The following is a 20,141-nucleotide window of genomic DNA, read 5'->3' as shown; positions in this document are numbered from 1 at the left end:
CCCTAACCCCTACTCCCTAGCCCATAACCCCTAGCCCTAACCCCTAGCCCCTAACCTCTAGGACTCCACTCATCCTAACTGACCAGTAAGATATTATTCTACCCCTAAACCCTACCCCATAACCCCTAGCCCCTAGTCCCTAACCCCTAGCCCCTAGCCCCTAGTCTCTAATCCCTAGCCCTTAGTCCCTAGTCTCTAGCCCCTAGCCCTTGGTCCATAGTCCCTAACCACTAGAACTACACTCCCTCTCCCCTAGCCACTAACCTTAGCATAACCCCTAGCCAGTAACCCTATCATACCCACTAACCCCTAGCCACTAACCCCAGCATAACCCCTAGCCCCTAACCCTTAGTCCCTAGCCCCTAACCCTTAGTCCCTAGCCCCTAGTCTCTAATCCCTAGCCCTTAGTCTATAGTCCCTAACCACTAGAACTACACTCCCTCTCCCCTAGCCACTAACCTCAGCATAACCCCTAGCCCCTAGTCCTTAACCCTTAGTCCCTAGGCCCTAGCCCCTAGTCTCTAATCCCTAGCCCTTAGTCCAATCCCTAGCCCTTAGTCCATAGTCCCTAACCACTAGAACTACCCCAGCATAACCCCATACCCTAGCCACTAACCCCAGCATAACCCCTAGCCCCTAACCCCAGCATAATCACTAACCCGAGCATAACCCCTAGCCCCTAACCCCAGCATAACCCCTAGCCACTAACCCCAGCATAACCCCTAGCCCCTAACCCCTAGCCTCTACCCCTAACCCCTAATCCCTGGCCACTAACCCCTAGTCCCTAACCCCTAGTCCCTAACCCATAGTCCCTAACCCCTAGGCCCTAGCCACTAGGATAACACTCCTACAACTCACCTGTAAGATACAATACAACTCCTAGCCCCTAACCCCTAAGCCCCTCCAACTCACCTGTAGGTTCTGACCCCAGCATAACCCCTAGCCTCTGACCTCAGCATAACCTTTTGCGTCTGACCCCAGTATGGCCCCTAGGTTCTGACCCCAGCATAACCCCTAGCCTCTGACCTCAGCATAACCTTTTGCCTCTAACCCCAGCATAACCCCTAGGCTCTGACCCCAGTATGGCCCCTAGGCTCTGACCCCAGCATAACCCCTGGCCTCTAGGCTCTGACCCCAGTATAACCCCTAGCCTCTGACCCCAGCATAACTTTTTGCCTCTGACCCCAGTATAACCCCTAGGTTCTGACCCCAGCATAACCCCTAGCCTCTGACCTCAGCATAACTTTTTGCCTCTAACCCCAGCATAACCCCTAGGTTCTGATCCCAGTATAACCCCTAGGCTCTGACCCCAGTATAACCCCTAGGCTCTGACCCCAGTATAACCCCTAGGCTCTGATCCCAGTATAACCCCTAGGCTCTGACCCCAGTATAACCCCTAGGCTCTGACCCCAGTATAAGCCCTCTACCTTACTTTATTAACACTATTCAATTAAACTCTTTAGCTTCTGAAATGTCTCCATCTGTGAGATCATATTGTATTTCTCCCCATCTCTGTTTCTCTCTCTCTATATCTCTGTCTCTCTCTATGTCTCTGTCTCTCTGTCTCTCTATGTCTCTCTGTCTCTCTATGTCTCTGTCTCTCTGTCTCTGTCTCTCTATGTCTCTGTCTCTGTCTCTCTATGTCTCTGTCTCTCTATGTCTCTCTGTCTCTATGTCTCGGTCTCTCTGTCTCTGTCTCTCTCTGTCTCTGTCTCTATGTCTCTGTCTCTGTCTCTCTATGTCTCTGTCTCTCTCTATGTCTCTGTCTCTCTCTATGTCTCTGTCTCTCTCTATGTCTCTGTCTCTCTCTATGTATCTGTCTCTCTATGTCTCTCTATGTCTCTGTCTCTCTCTATGTCTCTCTCTATGTCTCTGTCTCTGTCTCTCTCTATGTCTCTGTCTCTCTATGTCTCTGTCTCTCTCTCTGTCTCTGTATATGTCTCTGTCTCTCTCTATGTCTCTGTCTCTCTCTATGTCTCTGTCTCTATGTCTCTGTCTCTGTCTCTGTCTCTCTCTCTGTCTCTGTCTATGTCTCTGTCTCTCTCTATGTCTCTGTCTCTCCTCTATGTCTCTGTCTCTCTATGTCTCTCTATGTCTCTGTCTCTGTCTCTCTCTATGTCTCTGTCTCTCTATGTCTCTCTATGTCTCTGTCTCTCTATGTCTCTGTCTCTGTCTCTCTCTATGTCTCTGTCTCTCTATGTCTCTGTCTCTGTCTATGTCTCTGTCTCTCTATGTCTCTGTCCTCGTCTCTGTCTCTGTCTCTCTCTCTGTCTCTCTCTCTCTCTCTCTCTCTCTCTCTCTCACTCTGTCTCTCTCTCTCTCTCTCTCTCTCTCTCTCTCTCTCTCTCTCTCTCTGTCTCTCTCTATGTCTCTGTCTCTGTCTCTCTCTCTGTCTCTCTCTCTCTCTCTCTGTCTCTCTCTCTCTCCTCTGTTCCTCTCTTCTCTTCTCTCTCAGAACTGTAATGAGCTGGGGAAGCGTGCCCCCACTCCGATCCGTGAGAAGGAGGTGACTCTGTGTATGAAGTGCCAGGAGCCGTTCAACTCCATCACCAAGAGACGCCACCACTGCAAGGCCTGTGGACACGTACGTTTCCAATCAAATCATGATGTTATGTACATGTGACACGTACGTCTCCAATCAAATCATGTTGTTATGTACATGTGACACGTACGTCTCCAATCAAGTCATGATGTAATGTACATGTGACACGTACGTCTCCAATCAAATCATGATGCTATGTACATGTGACACGTACGTCTCCAATCAAGTCATGATGTAATGTACATGTGACCAGATTGTCAGTCGGTCTAATGCTGAAGAATTAGACACAATTCAATATTAAACATGATGTTCATGTGGTTTTTGGCTGTACGTTGTGTCTGATTCTCTCACTGGTTGAAACGCTGTCCCCTCACCTCTAACGCTGTCCCTTCCCCTCCACCCCCAAGCCAGAGAACCCCCTCCCCTCCACCCCCAGCCAGAGAACTCCTCCCCCTCCAGCCAGAGAACTCCTCCCCTCCAGCTAGAGAACTCCTCCCCTCCACCCACAGCCAGAGAACTCCTCCCCCTCCAGCCAGAGAACTCCTCCCCTCCTCCCACCAGCCAGAGAACTCCTCCCCTCCAGCTAGAGAACTCCTCCCCTCCACCCCCAGCCAGAGAACTCCTCCCCCTCCAGCCAGAGAACTCCTCCCCTAAATATTCTCTGTGTTTTCCAGGTGGTGTGTGGAAAGTGTTCAGAGTTCAGGGCCCGTCTGCTCTACGACAACAACAGGGCTAACAGGGTGTGCATCGCCTGCTACACCACCCTAGTGGGGGTTCCCCCCTCCCCCGCCAGTCTGACAAGCAGCGCATACAGAAGACGGTCAATATTAGAGGTATGTAGCAGATCCTGACTGCTGTAGAACGGTTAAAGGAGAGGCCAGAGATAGTATATATAGGTAAGATAACAGAACCTCTATAAAAACAGATATTTCAGAAGTCCTGACTGCTGTAGAACGGTTAAAGGAGGCCAGAGATAGTATATATAGGTAAGATAACAGAACCTCTATAAAAACAGATACTTCAGAAGTCCTGACTGCTGTAGAACGGTTAAAGGAGAGGCCAGAGATAGTATATATAGGTAAGATAACAGAACCTCTATAAAAACAGACACTTCAGAAGTCCTGACTGCTGTAGAACGGTTAAAGGAGAGGCCAGAGATAGTATATATAGGTAAGATAACAGAACCTCTATAAAAACAGACACTTCAGAAGTCCTGACTGCTGTAGAACGGTTAAAGGAGAGGCCAGAGATAGTATATATAGGTAAGATAACAGAACCTCTATAAAAACAGACACTTCAGAAGTCCTGACTGCTGTAGAACGGTTAAAGGAGAGGCCAGAGATAGTATATATAGGTAAGATAACAGAACCTCTATAAAAACAGACACTTCAGAAGTCCTGACTGCTGTAGAACGGTTAAAGGAGAGGCCAGAGATAGTATATATAGGTAAGATAACAGAACCTCTATAAAAACAGACACTTCAGAAGTCCTGACTGCTGTAGAACGGTTAAAGGAGAGACCAGAGATAGTATATATAGGTAAGATAACAGAACCTCTATAAAAACAGACACTTCAGAAGTCCTGACTGCTGTAGAACGGTTAAAGGAGAGGCCAGAGATAGTATATATAGGTAAGATAACAGAACCTCTATAAAAACAGACACTTCAGAAGTCCTGACTGCTGTAGAACGGTTAAAGGAGAGACCAGAGATTAGTATATATAGGTAAGATAACAGAACCTCTATAAAAACAGACACTTCAGAAGTCCTGACTGCTGTAGAACGGTTAAAGGAGAGGCCAGAGATAGTATATATAGGTAAGATAACAGAACCTCTATAAAAACAGACACTTCAGATGTCCTGACTGCTGTAGAACGGTTAAAGGAGAGGCCAGAGATAGTATATATAGGTAAGATAACAGAACCTCTATAAAAACAGACACTTCAGAAGTCCTGACTGCTGTAGAACGGTTAAAGGAGAGGCCAGAGATAGTATATATAGGTAAGATAACAGAACCTCTATAAAAACAGACACTTCAGAAGTCCTGACTGCTGTAGAACGGTTAAAGGAGAGGCCAGAGATAGTATATATAGGTAAGATAACAGAACCTCTATAAAAACAGACACTTCAGAAGTCCTGACTGCTGTAGAACGGTTAAAGGAGAGGCCAGAGATAGTATATATAGGTAAGATAACAGAACCTCTATAAAAACAGACACTTCAGAAGTCCTGACTGCTGTAGAACGGTTAAAGGAGAGACCAGAGATAGTATATATAGGTAAGATAACAGAACCTCTATAAAAACAGACACTTCAGAAGTCCTGACTGCTGTAGAACGGTTAAAGGAGAGGCCAGAGATAGTATATATAGGTAAGATAACAGAACCTCTATAAAAACAGACACTTCAGAAGTCCTGACTGCTGTAGAACGGTTAAAGGAGAGACCAGAGATTAGTATATATAGGTAAGATAACAGAACCTCTATAAAAACAGACACTTCAGAAGTCCTGACTGCTGTAGAACGGTTAAAGGAGAGGCCAGAGATAGTATATATAGGTAAGATAACAGAACCTCTATAAAAACAGACACTTCAGAAGTCCTGACTGCTGTAGAACGGTTAAAGGAGAGGCCAGAGATAGTATATATAGGTAAGATAACAGAACCTCTATAAAACAGACACTTCAGAAGTCCTGACTGCTGTAGAACGGTTAAAGGAGAGGCCAGAGATAGTATATATAGGTAAGATAACAGAACCTCTATAAAAACAGACACTTCAGAAGTCCTGACTGCTGTAGAACGGTTAAAGGAGAGGCCAGAGATAGTATATATAGGTAAGATAACAGAACCTCTATAAAAACAGACAGTTCAGAAGTCCTGACTGCTGTAGAACGGTTAAAGGAGAGGCCAGAGATAGTATATATAGGTAAGATAACAGAACCTCTATAAAAACAGACACTTCAGAAGTCCTGACTGCTGTAGAACGGTTAAAGGAGAGGCCAGAGATAGTATATATAGGTAAGATAACAGAACCTCTATAAAAACAGACACTTCAGAAGTCCTGACTGCTGTAGAACGGTTAAAGGAGAGGCCAGAGATAGTATATATAGGTAAGATAACAGAACCTCTATAAAAACAGACACTTCAGAAGTCCTGACTGCTGTAGAACGGTTAAAGGAGAGACCAGAGATTAGTATATATAGGTAAGATAACAGAACCTCTATAAAAACAGACACTTCAGAAGTCCTGACTGCTGTAGAACGGTTAAAGGAGAGGCCAGAGATAGTATATATAGGTAAGATAACAGAACCTCTATAAAAACAGACACCTCAGAAGTCCTGACTGCTGTAGAACGGTTAAAGGAGAGGCCAGAGATAGTATATATAGGTAAGATAACAGAACCTCTATAAAAACAGACACTTCAGAAGTCCTGACTGCTGTAGAACGGTTAAAGGAGAGGCCAGAGATAGTATATATAGGTAAGATAACAGAACCTCTATAAAAACAGACACTTCAGAAGTCCTGACTGCTGTAGAATGGTTAAAGGAGAGGCCAGAGATAGTATATATAGGTAAGATAACAGAACCTCTATAAAAACAGACACTTCAGATGTCCTGACTGCTGTAGAACGGTTAAAGGAGAGGCCAGAGATAGTATATATAGGTAAGATAACAGAACCTCTATAAAAACAGACACTTCAGAAGTCCTGACTGCTGTAGAACGGTTAAAGGAGAGGCCAGAGATAGTATATATAGGTAAGATAACAGAACCTCTATAAAAACAGACACTTCAGAAGTCCTGACTGCTGTAGAACGGTTAAAGGAGAGGCCAGAGATAGTATATATAGGTAAGATAACAGAACCTCTATAAAAACAGACACTTCAGAAGTCCTGACTGCTGTAGAACGGTTAAAGGAGAGGCCAGAGATAGTATATATAGGTAAGATAACAGAACCTCTATAAAAACAGACACTTCAGAAGTCCTGACTGCTGTAGAACGGTTAAAGGAGAGGCCAGAGATAGTATATATAGGTAAGATAACAGAACCTCTATAAAAACAGACACTTCAGAAGTCCTGACTGCTGTAGAACGGTTAAAGGAGAGACCAGAGATAGTATATATAGGTAAGATAACAGAACCTCTATAAAAACAGACACTTCAGAAGTCCTGACTGCTGTAGAACGGTTAAAGGAGAGGCCAGAGATAGTATATATAGGTAAGATAACAGAACCTCTATAAAAACAGACAGTTCAGAAGTCCTGACTGCTGTAGAACGGTTAAAGGAGAGGCCAGAGATAGTATATATAGGTAAGATAACAGAACCTCTATAAAAACAGACACTTCAGAAGTCCTGACTGCTGTAGAACGGTTTAAAGGAGAGGCCAGAGATAGTATATATAGGTAAGATAACAGAACCTCTATAAAAACAGACAGTTCAGAAGTCCTGACTGCTGTAGAACGGTTAAAGGAGAGGCCAGAGATAGTATATATAGGTAAGATAACAGAACCTCTATAAAAACAGACACTTCAGAAGTCCTGACTGCTGTAGAACGGTTAAAGGAGAGGCCAGAGATAGTATATATAGGTAAGATAACAGAACCTCTATAAAACAGACACTTCAGAAGTCCTGACTGCTGTAGAACGGTTAAAGGAGAGGCCAGAGATAGTATATATAGGTAAGATAACAGAACCTCTATAAAAACAGACACTTCAGAAGTCCTGACTGCTGTAGAACGGTTAAAGGAGAGACCAGAGATTAGTATATATAGGTAAGATAACAGAACCTCTATAAAAACAGACACTTCAGAAGTCCTGACTGCTGTAGAACGGTTAAAGGAGAGGCCAGAGATAGTATATATAGGTAAGATAACAGAACCTCTATAAAAACAGACACCTCAGAAGTCCTGACTGCTGTAGAACGGTTAAAGGAGAGGCCAGAGATAGTATATATAGGTAAGATAACAGAACCTCTATAAAAACAGACACTTCAGAAGTCCTGACTGCTGTAGAACGGTTAAAGGAGAGGCCAGAGATAGTATATATAGGTAAGATAACAGAACCTCTATAAAAACAGACACTTCAGAAGTCCTGACTGCTGTAGAATGGTTAAAGGAGAGGCCAGAGATAGTATATATAGGTAAGATAACAGAACCTCTATAAAAACAGACACTTCAGAAGTCCTGACTGCTGTAGAACGGTTAAAGGAGAGGCCAGAGATAGTATATATAGGTAAGATAACAGAACCTCTATAAAAACAGACACTTCAGAAGTCCTGACTGCTGTAGAACGGTTAAAGGAGAGGCCAGAGATAGTATATATAGGTAAGATAACAGAACCTCTATAAAAAACAGACACTTCAGAAGTCCTGACTGCTGTAGAACGGTTAAAGGAGAGGCCAGAGATAGTATATATAGGTAAGATAACAGAACCTCTATAAAAACAGACACTTCAGAAGTCCTGACTGCTGTAGAACGGTTAAAGGAGAGGCCAGAGATAGTATATATAGGTAAGATAACAGAACCTCTATAAAAACAGACACTTCAGAAGTCCTGACTGCTGTAGAACGGTTAAAGGAGAGGCCAGAGATAGTATATATAGGTAAGATAACAGAACCTCTATAAAAACAGACACTTCAGAAGTCCTGACTGCTGTAGAACGGTTAAAGGAGAGGCCAGAGATAGTATATATAGGTAAGATAACAGAACCTCTATAAAAACAGACACTTCAGAAGTCCTGACTGCTGTAGAACGGTTAAAGGAGAGGCCAGAGATAGTATATATAGGTAAGATAACAGAACCTCTATAAAAACAGACACTTCAGAAGTCCTGACTGCTGTAGAACGGTTAAAGGAGAGACCAGAGATTAGTATATATAGGTAAGATAACAGAACCTCTATAAAAACAGACACTTCAGAAGTCCTGACTGCTGTAGAACGGTTAAAGGAGAGGCCAGAGATAGTATATATAGGTAAGATAACAGAACCTCTATAAAAACAGACACTTCAGAAGTCCTGACTGCTGTAGAACGGTTAAAGGAGAGGCCAGAGATAGTATATATAGGTAAGATAACAGAACCTCTATAAAAACAGACACTTCAGAAGTCCTGACTGCTGTAGAATGGTTAAAGGAGAGGCCAGAGATAGTATATATAGGTAAGATAACAGAACCTCTATAAAAACAGACACTTCAGAAGTCCTGACTGCTGTAGAACGGTTAAAGGAGAGGCCAGAGATAGTATATATAGGTAAGATAACAGAACCTCTATAAAAACAGACACGTCAGAAGGTTCTGCTGAAGGTGTGAGTCCTGACTGAAGACCTTGGTCAAACACATTACCAAAAGTTATACCAAGGACATGCATTTATGTCAAATACTTTTCTAAATTTTTTAACTGTAGTTGAGAAGTAAAAGACAGGAGTAATGTAGTATACTGGTGTTTGTGTGTGTCATATCTAATGAAACAGGGTGTTCTGTAATGCTGTGTGTGTGTGTCATATCTAATGAAACATGGTGTTCTGTAATGCTGTGTGTGTGTGTGTGTGTTCTACAGAAACAGGCATCGGTGGCAGCAGAGAACAGTGTGATGTGTAGCTTCCTCCACCACATGGAGAAGGGAGCAGGCAGAGGCTGGCAGAAAGCCTGGTTTGTCATCCCAGAGAATGAACCACTGGTGCTGTACATATACGGTGCTCCTCAGGTGAGATGACCTGTTATAACACCCCTATTAACCTGTTATAACACCCCTATTAACCTGTTATTAGCCCCTATTAACCTGTTATTACACCCCTATTAACCTGTTATAACACCCCTATTAACCTGTTATTAGCCCCTATTAACCTGTTATTACACCCCTATTAACCTGTTATTACACCCCTATTAACCTGTTATTAGCCCCTATTAACCTGTTATAAGCCCCCTATTAACCTGTTATAACACCCCTATTAACCTGTTATTAGCCCCTATTAACCTGTTATTACACCCATATTAACCTGTTATTACACCCCTATTAACCTGTTATAACACCCCTATTAACCTGTTATAACACCCCTATTAACCTGTTATAAGCCCCCTATTAACCTGTTATAACACCCCTATTAACCTGTTATAACACCCCTATTAACCTGTTATTACACCCCTATTAACCTGTTATTACACCCCTATTAACCTGTTATAACACCCCTATTAACCTGTTATAACACCCCTATTAACCTGTTATACGCCCCCTATTAACCTGTTATAACACCCCTATTAACCTGTTATTACACCCCTATTAACCTGTTATAACACCCATATTAACCTGTTATAACACCCCTATTAACCTGTTATTAGCCCCTATTAACCTGTTATTAGCCCCTATTAACCTGTTATAAGCCCCTATTAACCTGTTATTAGCCCCTATTAACATGTTATAAGCCCCCTATTAACCTGTTATAACACCCCTATTAACCTGTTATAACACCCCTATTAACCTGTTATTACACCCCTATTAACCTGTTATAACACCCCTATTAACCTGTTATTAGCCCCTATTAACCTGTTATAACACCCCTATTAACCTGTTATAACACCCCTATTAACCTGTTATTAGCCCCTATTAACCTGTTATAACACCCCTATTAACCTGTTATTAGCCCCTATTAACATGTTATAAGCCCCCTATTAACCTGTTATTAGCCCCTATTAACCTGTTATTACACCCATATTAACCTGTTATTACACCCCTATTAACCTGTTATAAGCCCCTATTACCCTGTTATAACACCCCTATTAACCTGTTATTAGCCCCTATTAACCTGTTATAACACCCCTATTAACGCTGATAGACCGTTGATAGACCGCTGATAGACCGCTGATAGACCGTTGATAGACCGCTGATAGACCGCTGATAGACCGCTGATAGACTGTTGATAGACCGCTGATAGACCGTTGCTAGACTGTTGATAGACCGCTGATAGACCGTTGATAGACTGTTGTTAGACCACCGATAGACTATTGTTAGACCACTGATAGACTATTGTTAGACCACTGATAGACTATTGTTAGACCGTTGATAGACCGATGATAGACCGCTGATAGACTATTGTTAGACCGCTGATAGACTGTTGATAGACCGCTGATAGACCGTTGATAGACTGTTGATAGACCGCTGATAGACTGTTGTTAGACCGCTGATAGACTATTGTTAGACCACTGATAGACTATTGTTAGACCACTGATAGACTATTGTTAGACCGTTGATAGACCGCTGATAGACTGCTGATAGACTGTTGATAGACCGCTGATAGACTATTGATAGACCGCTGATAGACCGTTGATAGACTGTTGATAGACCGCTGATAGACTGTTGATAGACCACTGATAGACCGTTGATAGACCGCTGATAGACTGTTGATAGAGCGCTGATAGACCGTTGACAGACTGTTGATAGAGTGTTGATAGACCGCTGATAGACTGTTGATAGACCGCTGATAGACTGTTGTTAGACCCCTGATAGACCGCTGATAGACCGCTGATAGACCGTTGATAGACCGCTGATAGACTGTTGATAGACCGCTGATAGACTGTTGATAGACCGCTGATAGACTGTTGATAGACCGCTGATAGACTGTTGTTAGACCCCTGATAGACCGCTGATAGACCGCTGATAGACCGCTGATAGACCGCTGATAGACCGTTGATAGATCGCTGATAGACTGTTGATAGACCGCTGATATACTGTTGATAGACCGCTGATAGACTGCTGATAGACTGTTGATAGACCGCTGATAGACCGTTGATAGACCGTTGTTAGACCGTTGATAGACTGCTGATAGACCGCTGATAGACCGCTGATAGACCGCTGTTAGACCGTTGATAGACCGCTGATAAACCGCTGATAGACTGCTGATAGACCGCTGATAGACCGTTGATAGACCGCTGATAGACCGCTGATAGACCGTTGATAGACCGCTGATAGACTGTTGATAGACCGCTGATAGACCACTGATAGACCGCTGATAGACTGTTGATAGACTGTTGATAGACCGCTGATAGACTGTTGATAGACCCGCTGATAGACCGTTGATGGACCGCTGATAGACTGTTGATAGACTGTTGATAGACCGCTGATAGACCGCTGATAGACCGCTGATAGACCGTTGATAGACCGCTGATAGACTGTTGATAGAGCGCTGATAGACCGTTGACAGACTGTTGATAGAGTGTTGATAGACCGCTGATAGACTGTTGATAGACCGCTGATAGACTGTTGTTAGACCCCTGATAGACCGCTGATAGACCGCTGATAGACCGTTGATAGACCGCTGATAGACTGTTGATAGACCGCTGATAGACTGTTGATAGACCGCTGATAGACTGTTGATAGACCGCTGATAGACTGTTGTTAGACCCCTGATAGACCGCTGATAGACCGCTGATAGACCGCTGATAGACCGCTGATAGACCGTTGATAGATCGCTGATAGACTGTTGATAGACCGCTGATATACTGTTGATAGACCGCTGATAGACTGCTGATAGACTGTTGATAGACCGCTGATAGACCGTTGATAGACCGTTGTTAGACCGTTGATAGACTGCTGATAGACCGCTGATAGACCGCTGATAGACCGCTGTTAGACCGTTGATAGACCGCTGATAAACCGCTGATAGACTGCTGATAGACCGCTGATAGACCGTTGATAGACCGCTGATAGACCGCTGATAGACCGTTGATAGACCGCTGATAGACTGTTGATAGACCGCTGATAGACCACTGATAGACCGCTGATAGACTGTTGATAGACTGTTGATAGACCGCTGATAGACTGTTGATAGACCCGCTGATAGACCGTTGATGGACCGCTGATAGACTGTTGATAGACTGTTGATAGACCGCTGATAGACCGCTGATAGACCGCTGATAGACCGTTGATAGACCGCTGATAGACCGCTGATAGACCGTTGATAGACCGCTGATAGACCGCTGATAGACCGCTGATAGACTATTGTTAGACCGCTGATAGACCATTGATAGACCGCTTATAGACCGTTGAAAGACCGCTGATAGGCTGTTGTTAGACCGCTGATAGACCGTTGATAGACCGCTGATAGACCGCTGATAGACCGTTGATAGACCGCTGATAGACCGCTGATAGACCGTTGATAGATCGCTGATAGACTGTTGATAGACCGCTGATAGACCGTTGATAGACTGCTGATAGACCGCTGATAGACTGCTGATAGACCGCTGATAAACCGTTGATAGACCGCTGATAAACCGTTGATAGACCGCTGATAGACTATTGTTAGACCGCTGATAGACCGTTGATAGACCGCTGATAGACCGCTGATAAACCGTTGATAGACCGCTGATAGACCGCTGATAGACCGTTGATAGACCGCTGATAGACCGTTGATAGACCGCTGATAGACCACTGATAGACTGTTGATAGACCGCTGATAGACCGCTGATAGACCGCTGATAGACTGTTGATAGACCGCTGATAGACCGTTGATAGACCGCTGATAGACCGCTGATAGACCGCTGATAGACTGTTGATAGACCGCTGATAGACCGTTGATAGACCGCTGATAGACCGTTGATAGACCGCTGATAGACCGCTGATAGACCGTTGATGGACCGCTGATAGACTGTTGATGGACCGCTGATAGACCGTTGATAGACCGCTGATAGACCGCTGATAGACCATTGATAGACCGTTGATGGACCGCTGATAGACTCAGATAATGAACCACTGGAGCTCTACATATACTCCTCAGGTGAGATGAGATGTGTGAGAAGCTTAGCTATGTGCTTTGTACATATATATTTATCTTCCACTGAACATCCTGAATTAAGTCTCCTCTGGAAAGAGAAAGTGATTCTAATTCTGACCGTTTCCTTTCTGTGTTTACCCTCCTCCTTCTTCAGGATGTGAAAGCCCAGCGCTCTGTCCCTCTGATTGGCTTCGAGGTCTCCCTTCCTGAGTCATGTGACCGCCTGGAACGCCGCTTTGCCTTCAAAATCAGCCAATCACACCTTACGCTCTACTTCAGCGCCGACGGGGAGGAGCTACAGCGCCGCTGGACAGAGGTCCTATCACGTGCAGGGAGAGGGGAGGAGCTACAGGCTCACGGTTCAATCATAGAGACCCTAGAGGAGGAAGGGGAGGAGACTGCAACCTCGGGAGAAAATACGTGATTGGTTAGAAGGCATAAAATCAGTATTAGATCATCTGCTGTGTACACATGAAAACTACAAACTACAAACTGTACAGATCATGAGCAGCACATACGCACAGTCTAAAACTTACAAACACACACACACACACACACATTTACAGACACACAGACACACACCTCTCTGTATTTAATGTCAGTGATCAGTCAGTTGCATGATAATCTGCAGGTCCGTTTCTTTCAGTCAGTGTATTGCTCATCGTCTCATTAGTGAACCAGTGTTTGCAATAACGAAACAATGCCAGTCGAAGTAAAGTGTTGCTCCCCTTCTCCCTTCAGAAGAAATACATTACATGAAGATTAGTGTGTCATAGTGATTTTACATCCTTTCATTCTGAGCACAGAACAGACATCCTCCTCCGTACCATTTTCCTCTGCCAAAATCCATGTTGATGATGTCATGTTTAGAACATTGAGTGGTTACTATGCTGTCTGAGTGTTCTAGGGTTCTGAGTGTTCTAGGGTTCTATGGTTCTGAGTGTTCTATGGTTCTGAACGTGTGTAACTCTCCACAGAAGGAAGTAGAAAGCTGATTATACCCTACAGCTGTGTTTCTGTGTCTGTTCCTCAATGTGAAATGGCTGTTGTTTGGATGGTGATGGTGATTGTAATCCTATCCTATCTGTTACTTTCTTCCTAATGCAATGAGATGATTCCTGAAGGGCTGGACAGTGTTGGAATATAATGATGGACTGAGGGCTAACTGACCCCTGGACGGAGGGACGGACAGAGATTGTCCCTGAATCCCTGGCCCTTTGGCTGAAGAGAAGAGGAAACGATATGGCTGCCTGCTACAACTGCTCGCTCCCGAGTCTGCTCCTGGGGATGTTAAGCTACAGATGGAGGATCATAATATGAGACAGTTTGCTACAGCTGGAATCCTGCAGCAACAGGAAATGTGAATTAATATGTGGATTATAATAAATGAACCTTTTTTTTAGTAGGGGTTGATAATGAAAATTGTTACGCCAAATCAAGTCTGAAATTTTAAAGTGTACAAACAAACAAACCTTAGAAGTGTTTTTTAAACCTTGAATATACTACAAGTTTGCACAAAAGAGTGATCAAATGAAGATCCACCATCTGTATAGCCTTTCACATCTACTCTGGGGGGGATGTGTTACAGTCTTACAGTCACCAAGTAGTATCCTTCCTCCTCAAGCACTCTCTCTCGTCGGGTCCGGCTGTATAGAATTTAGAATATAGAATTCCCCAATTTGAAACTGTCCCTTTTTATGGAAAATGGTTTGCTTAGTTCTTGTACGGGGGCTAGTTGTTTTGTACGTAGAGTGTGGAAAGAAGATGCTGTTACATTACCACATGTAACGACTATTAAAAGAAGATAAAAATATATATATATATATATTATTTTTAGAGGTTTGACTCCAATTGAAAAAGTTACGTTTCTGGCCCGTTTCTCACTTTTGACAATTAGACACAGTGTTTTCTAACCTTTTAAATCCCTCGATGCCCATGTTATCTCTAGAGCCAAGGGCCCACTGATGAATAGAGGCGTTGAACCCGTCTATAACTGAATGCATTCTTTATTAAAAAGCATGTATTTAGTTCCTGACTTGCAGAATCTTTCTGACTCCCTAAAACTGAACGCTTAATTTTGTAAAAAAAAATTAAGACATCGGTCCCAATATCTTGACAAGTGTTATAACACACCCCTCTGCCACCTGGTGGAGACAGACAGTATTACACTGTGTTATAACACACCCCTCTGCCACCTGGTGGAGACAGACAGTATTACAGTAAGAGCGGCTGCAAAAAGCAGGGAATTAGTTATCGCCTGTTTGTCTCTGGAAGAGACAGGGTGAGGAGGTATAGAAAGACTGATGAAATACACCACTGTCCATAAAATCATTTATCTTTCTAAAACATGGTAATATAGCTGGAGCTTCTCATGTCAGAGATGTATTTATAATATTGTACTAATGGAGCCCTTATTAGAGACATTGACAACGACTTCCCAATCTCCACCGATCTGTTTAGGCTACAGTACATTGGGATGTGGTTGTGCTGTTGAGTGAGAAAGCATGTTGTGTTGACAGATTTACAATAGAGAGAGAGAGAGAGAGAGAGAGAGGGAGAGAGAGAGGGAGAGAGAGAGCGTGAGAGAGAGAGAGAGAGCGTGAGAGAGAGAGAGAGAGAGAGAGAGAGAGAGGGAGAGAGAGAGCGTGAGAGAGAGAGAGAGAGAGTGAGAGAGAGAGAGAGAGAGAGAGATAGAGAGAGAGAGAGAGTGAGAGAGAGAGAGAGAGAGAGCGTGAGAGAGAGAGAGAGAGAGGCGGGGAAGGGGGAGACTAAGAGATTTCAGAAATGGCTTCTGTTTGTATCATTCTAACCAGTGGTATGTGACTTTATGAGAGAGTTTGACTAGTTAATACAGAGAATGATACAGTATATATGAAACAGCAAAAATAGAGTTGAATATTTTAGATGTTTTAATGAATCTGGGTTGTTTATGTAGGTTTGAAAATAGTTTTTTTTTACATGCATTTGCATTGTAAATATAATTTATTCTCCTCTCGGCCCAGTTTTGTGGGTGAGATGTAAGTCTACATGTGTCATTGCTGTCATGTTGGTGCTGTCTAGATTGGACTTCAAATTATCGTGGTTGAACTACTTTTGGAAATCCCAGAACTTCTCAATGACCACTAACTACAGTATTAATCTGAAAATGATGATGTTAATTCACATAACGTAAAGGGAATAGATACTAGCCTGGTACCAGGTCTTTTTGTGCTGTCTTGCCAACTCATCCATAAAAACATCCAAAGGAGTTGGCAAGACAGCACCAACAGATCTGGGACCAGGCTAAACAGAAACGTTGTCTTTGTTTTTACCCCTAAACTAGTAACTCAACGTGGTGATTGGTCGATCGATGAATTCCAAAGGTATATTTTTTTTTTATACTACAGCTGAACAATTGTTTTGTTATTGTTGCTCTTTGTTGCCTGAGAGAAACATTCAGTAGCTTAGCTACAGTATAATAACGCCAGATAGACAAGACCAGATATAAGGTGCCGTGTGTAAATATTGACATTCCAGTGTGTGCTTGACTTGCCGTCCATCCAGCCTCTACTGTACCTAGCCTGGTCCCAGATCTGTTTGTGCTGTCTAACCCAACTCTGTGACAACTCTTGAGTTAGCAGCACAAACAGGTCTGAGACCAGGCCCGCCCACTTCATGTGCCAAGAACACAGATTCAAAGTGTTGGTTTAAATCTGAATACCTATACATTAGGTTACGTTGATCCCCACGTCCCCTCTATGAAAGAACGTTCATGTTGAATTATCGCAGTGCCAGACCTACTTTTATCTATCTGCACTATAGTGTTGATGAGTGTCAGTCTTGTCTACAAACAGCACAGACAACAGGACCACGACTGTCTGCACACATAACAATACTGTCGATAAAGTTTATATAAATTAGTTTGCTGGGACAGCTACTTCCTGTCTCATTACATTACCATGGTAACAGCTACAACATGCCTTACAGTGCAGTCTTATAGCTTCTTAGACATAATCCGTCAACACCGTTTTATGTTACCTCTGCTTTTGCCAATGTACACTTAGGGATACTACGATACGATTGATGCTCTTAGTGTAACGGCTAGATTAGTTAGCGGTGGTGCGGCGCTAAAAACCGTTTCAATCGGTGACGTCACTTGCTCTGAGACCTTGAAGTAGTTGTTCCCCCTTTGCTCTGCAAGAGTCGCAGCTTTTGTGGAGCGATGGGTAACGATGCTTCGTGGGTGACTGTTATTGATGAGTGCAGAGGGTCCCTGATTCGCGCCCGGCTATGGGCGAGGGGACGGTCAAAAGTTCTACTGTTACATGAGTCCATATTTTTTATTCATTATTTGTATTCATTTATTGGTTATACTACAAAGGATTGTTTTATTTCGCCTGATAGCCGGTAATATTGAACCTTCAGACAAAATCGAAATTCAAATGAAATAATCTCTAATAAAACAATGCTACAATATATTCAGTAGTTATATAAATCCTGGACTGTTCTTGAATCATGAATTCGGATTATATTTGGATTTTTGTTTGTGTACCAAAAATACCTGTGCTCTGTTTTTTTTAATTTTTTTTATATATTTTTTTTTACAATTTAGCTCCCTTTCCAGTTTTTCCACAACATTGCCATTGGAATACACTACAGTACGTTTTATTTATACGGATTCATTTCCCAATACTTCCACTGAACTGAACTGTATTGTAAGACATGATTCTGTTTGTTACAATGTAAAAGTCTAGAGGACTAGAGGTACTCACGCGTTCAAGGACAACTGCTGTGTGCCTTGTGTGAAGATCAGGAATCTGCAAAGTTTGGGGAATTTTACCAACCATCTTTACTACAATATACAAACTTTAAAAAACATTGTCTTTCATTGACATCTACATGAACTTGTTTGAACATTCTGTGAAATAATAATGAGACATACAAACATGCTACACACATTACATGTTACTGTAACTATGGATGTTACTGTAACTATGGATGTTACCGTAACTATGGATGTTACTGTAACTATGGATGTTACTGTAACTATGGATGTTACTGTAACTATGGATGTTACTGTAACTATGGATGTTACCGTAACTATGGATGTTACTGTAACTATGGATGTTACCATAACTATGGGTGTTACCGTAACTATGGGGGAAGTGTATACAGTACACACATGTCACATGTTAATCTTGAAGTGCTTTGAAATTCTATAAAATTTAATAAATTATTATTATTGTTATTATTACATGATTGTTACCTTAACTATGATGGGATACACACAAGTTACATGTGTGTTAGTTTAACCCTGACGGGAGATGTGTAAACAGACACGTTACATGTGTGTTAGTTTAACCCTGACGGGAGATGTGTAAACAGACACGTTACATGTGTGTTAGTTTAACTGTGTTACAGGGTCTATACAAACATGTTGGAGTGTGATTGTTACTGTACCTCGACGGTAAATGGGATATACAGACAGACAGGTAGAAGCAGTGACTGGTGTGTTTACAGTAACGTCCTGTCATCAGCTTAGTGGCCCTGTACACTGCTCTGCTCTAGTCTGCCTGCCATTACTTTTAATGTTGTTGTTATTCATCAACATCCAGGGTTGTGTCTGAAAGGCACCATGTTCACTATATAGTATAGGGCACTACTGTTGACCAGGGCCCATTGGGTCACCCATACAATTCTGTCACATTGGTCAAATGTTGTGCACTATGTAGGGAATAGGTTTCCATTTCGGAACACATCCCTCGGTCTCTGTTGAGCTCACCCTGATATGAACCGTCAGTACGGTAAAGGAGGATCTTAGCATCTTGTTACAGTGAACCAGAACGGCCTGGACACCTAAAATACATTGGCAAAAATATGCAAATAGAGCTTTTGGAAATGTGTTATAGTCTCACTGAGTGTAAAGGTCATAATGTGGTACAATTATTTCCTCTTTTCGTGAATGACACAACAGTATACATGTTTTATTGTCAATAGGAATGAGTGTCACTGTTATTATAATTATTATTAGGATTATTCTTATTACTAATAATAATATTAGTGGCAGGCCACTGGGTACCATTGTATGTCGATATACATATGAAATCTGTGCAAGTTAACGATGAAATGTTTATGAGTTTTAAAAAATTCAATAAAAGGAAGACTACAGGTCTATGTGTCATTACGGTGTTTGGTTCTCTGAAACACTGACATTATTATTAGGTTTATTCCACATTCAATCTAAATAGATTATCTAATTCATTAATTAATCAAAATCAACATGACACCTTTCCGATGGGTGAAATGTGTCATCAGTGGGACCTACATGAAAACAACATTTATTCCATGTGTCATCAGTAGGACCTACATGAAAACAACATTGAATCAATTTGTCATCAGTAGGCCTGAATACAAACAACATTTATGCCATGTCATCAGTTAGCGTACATAAAAACAACATTCATTCAATGTTTAATCAGTAGGACCTACATAAAAACAACATTCATTCAATGTTTAATCAGTAGGACCTACATAAAAACAACATTCATTCAATGTTTAATCAGTAGGACCTACATAAAAACAACATTCATTCAATGTTTAATCAGTAGGACCTACATAAAAACAACATTCATTCAATGTTTAATCAGTAGGACCTACATAAAAACAACATTCATTCAATGTTTAATCAGTAGGACTGCATCATAACAGCAGTAAATAAGAGGATATAGCTTCTGGTATAGTTTTGGGATTTGCGACCTTTGTGACAAGCAGATGAAATATTTGGTAAGTGGAAAACAACCTCTAAACTGGCCTATGTACATTCGTGGTTCTCTTTACGCAATCCTATTGGCTGAAGAACATTCTAGCCCTGC

At 42.3% G+C, this 20,141-nt stretch overlaps 1 protein-coding gene across 2 annotated transcripts in view; it reads left to right on the top strand.

Moving 5' to 3' along the window:
• The window catches only part of LOC109907104 (FYVE, RhoGEF and PH domain-containing protein 1), a 151,343-nt gene extending 131,893 nt beyond the window's left edge, over nucleotides 1-19,450 (top strand). For both annotated transcript variants that reach the window (XM_031804219.1, XM_031804220.1), the window contains exons 12-15: nucleotides 2,456-2,584; nucleotides 3,217-3,375; nucleotides 9,084-9,230; nucleotides 13,445-19,450. In XM_031804219.1, the coding sequence (XP_031660079.1) occupies nucleotides 2,456-2,584; nucleotides 3,217-3,375; nucleotides 9,084-9,230; nucleotides 13,445-13,714 (705 nt within the window). In that variant the 3' untranslated portion in view covers nucleotides 13,715-19,450. The remainder of the gene's footprint in view (nucleotides 1-2,455; nucleotides 2,585-3,216; nucleotides 3,376-9,083; nucleotides 9,231-13,444) is intronic.
• The last annotated feature ends 691 nt before the right edge of the window (nucleotides 19,451-20,141 follow it).

Source organism: Oncorhynchus kisutch, linkage group LG24 (genome assembly GCF_002021735.2).
Source record: "Oncorhynchus kisutch isolate 150728-3 linkage group LG24, Okis_V2, whole genome shotgun sequence".
Classification (NCBI taxonomy): domain Eukaryota; kingdom Metazoa; phylum Chordata; class Actinopteri; order Salmoniformes; family Salmonidae; genus Oncorhynchus; species Oncorhynchus kisutch.
The sequence above is the reverse complement of the archived record's forward strand: the minus strand, read 5'-3'. Positions and strand labels throughout refer to the sequence as shown.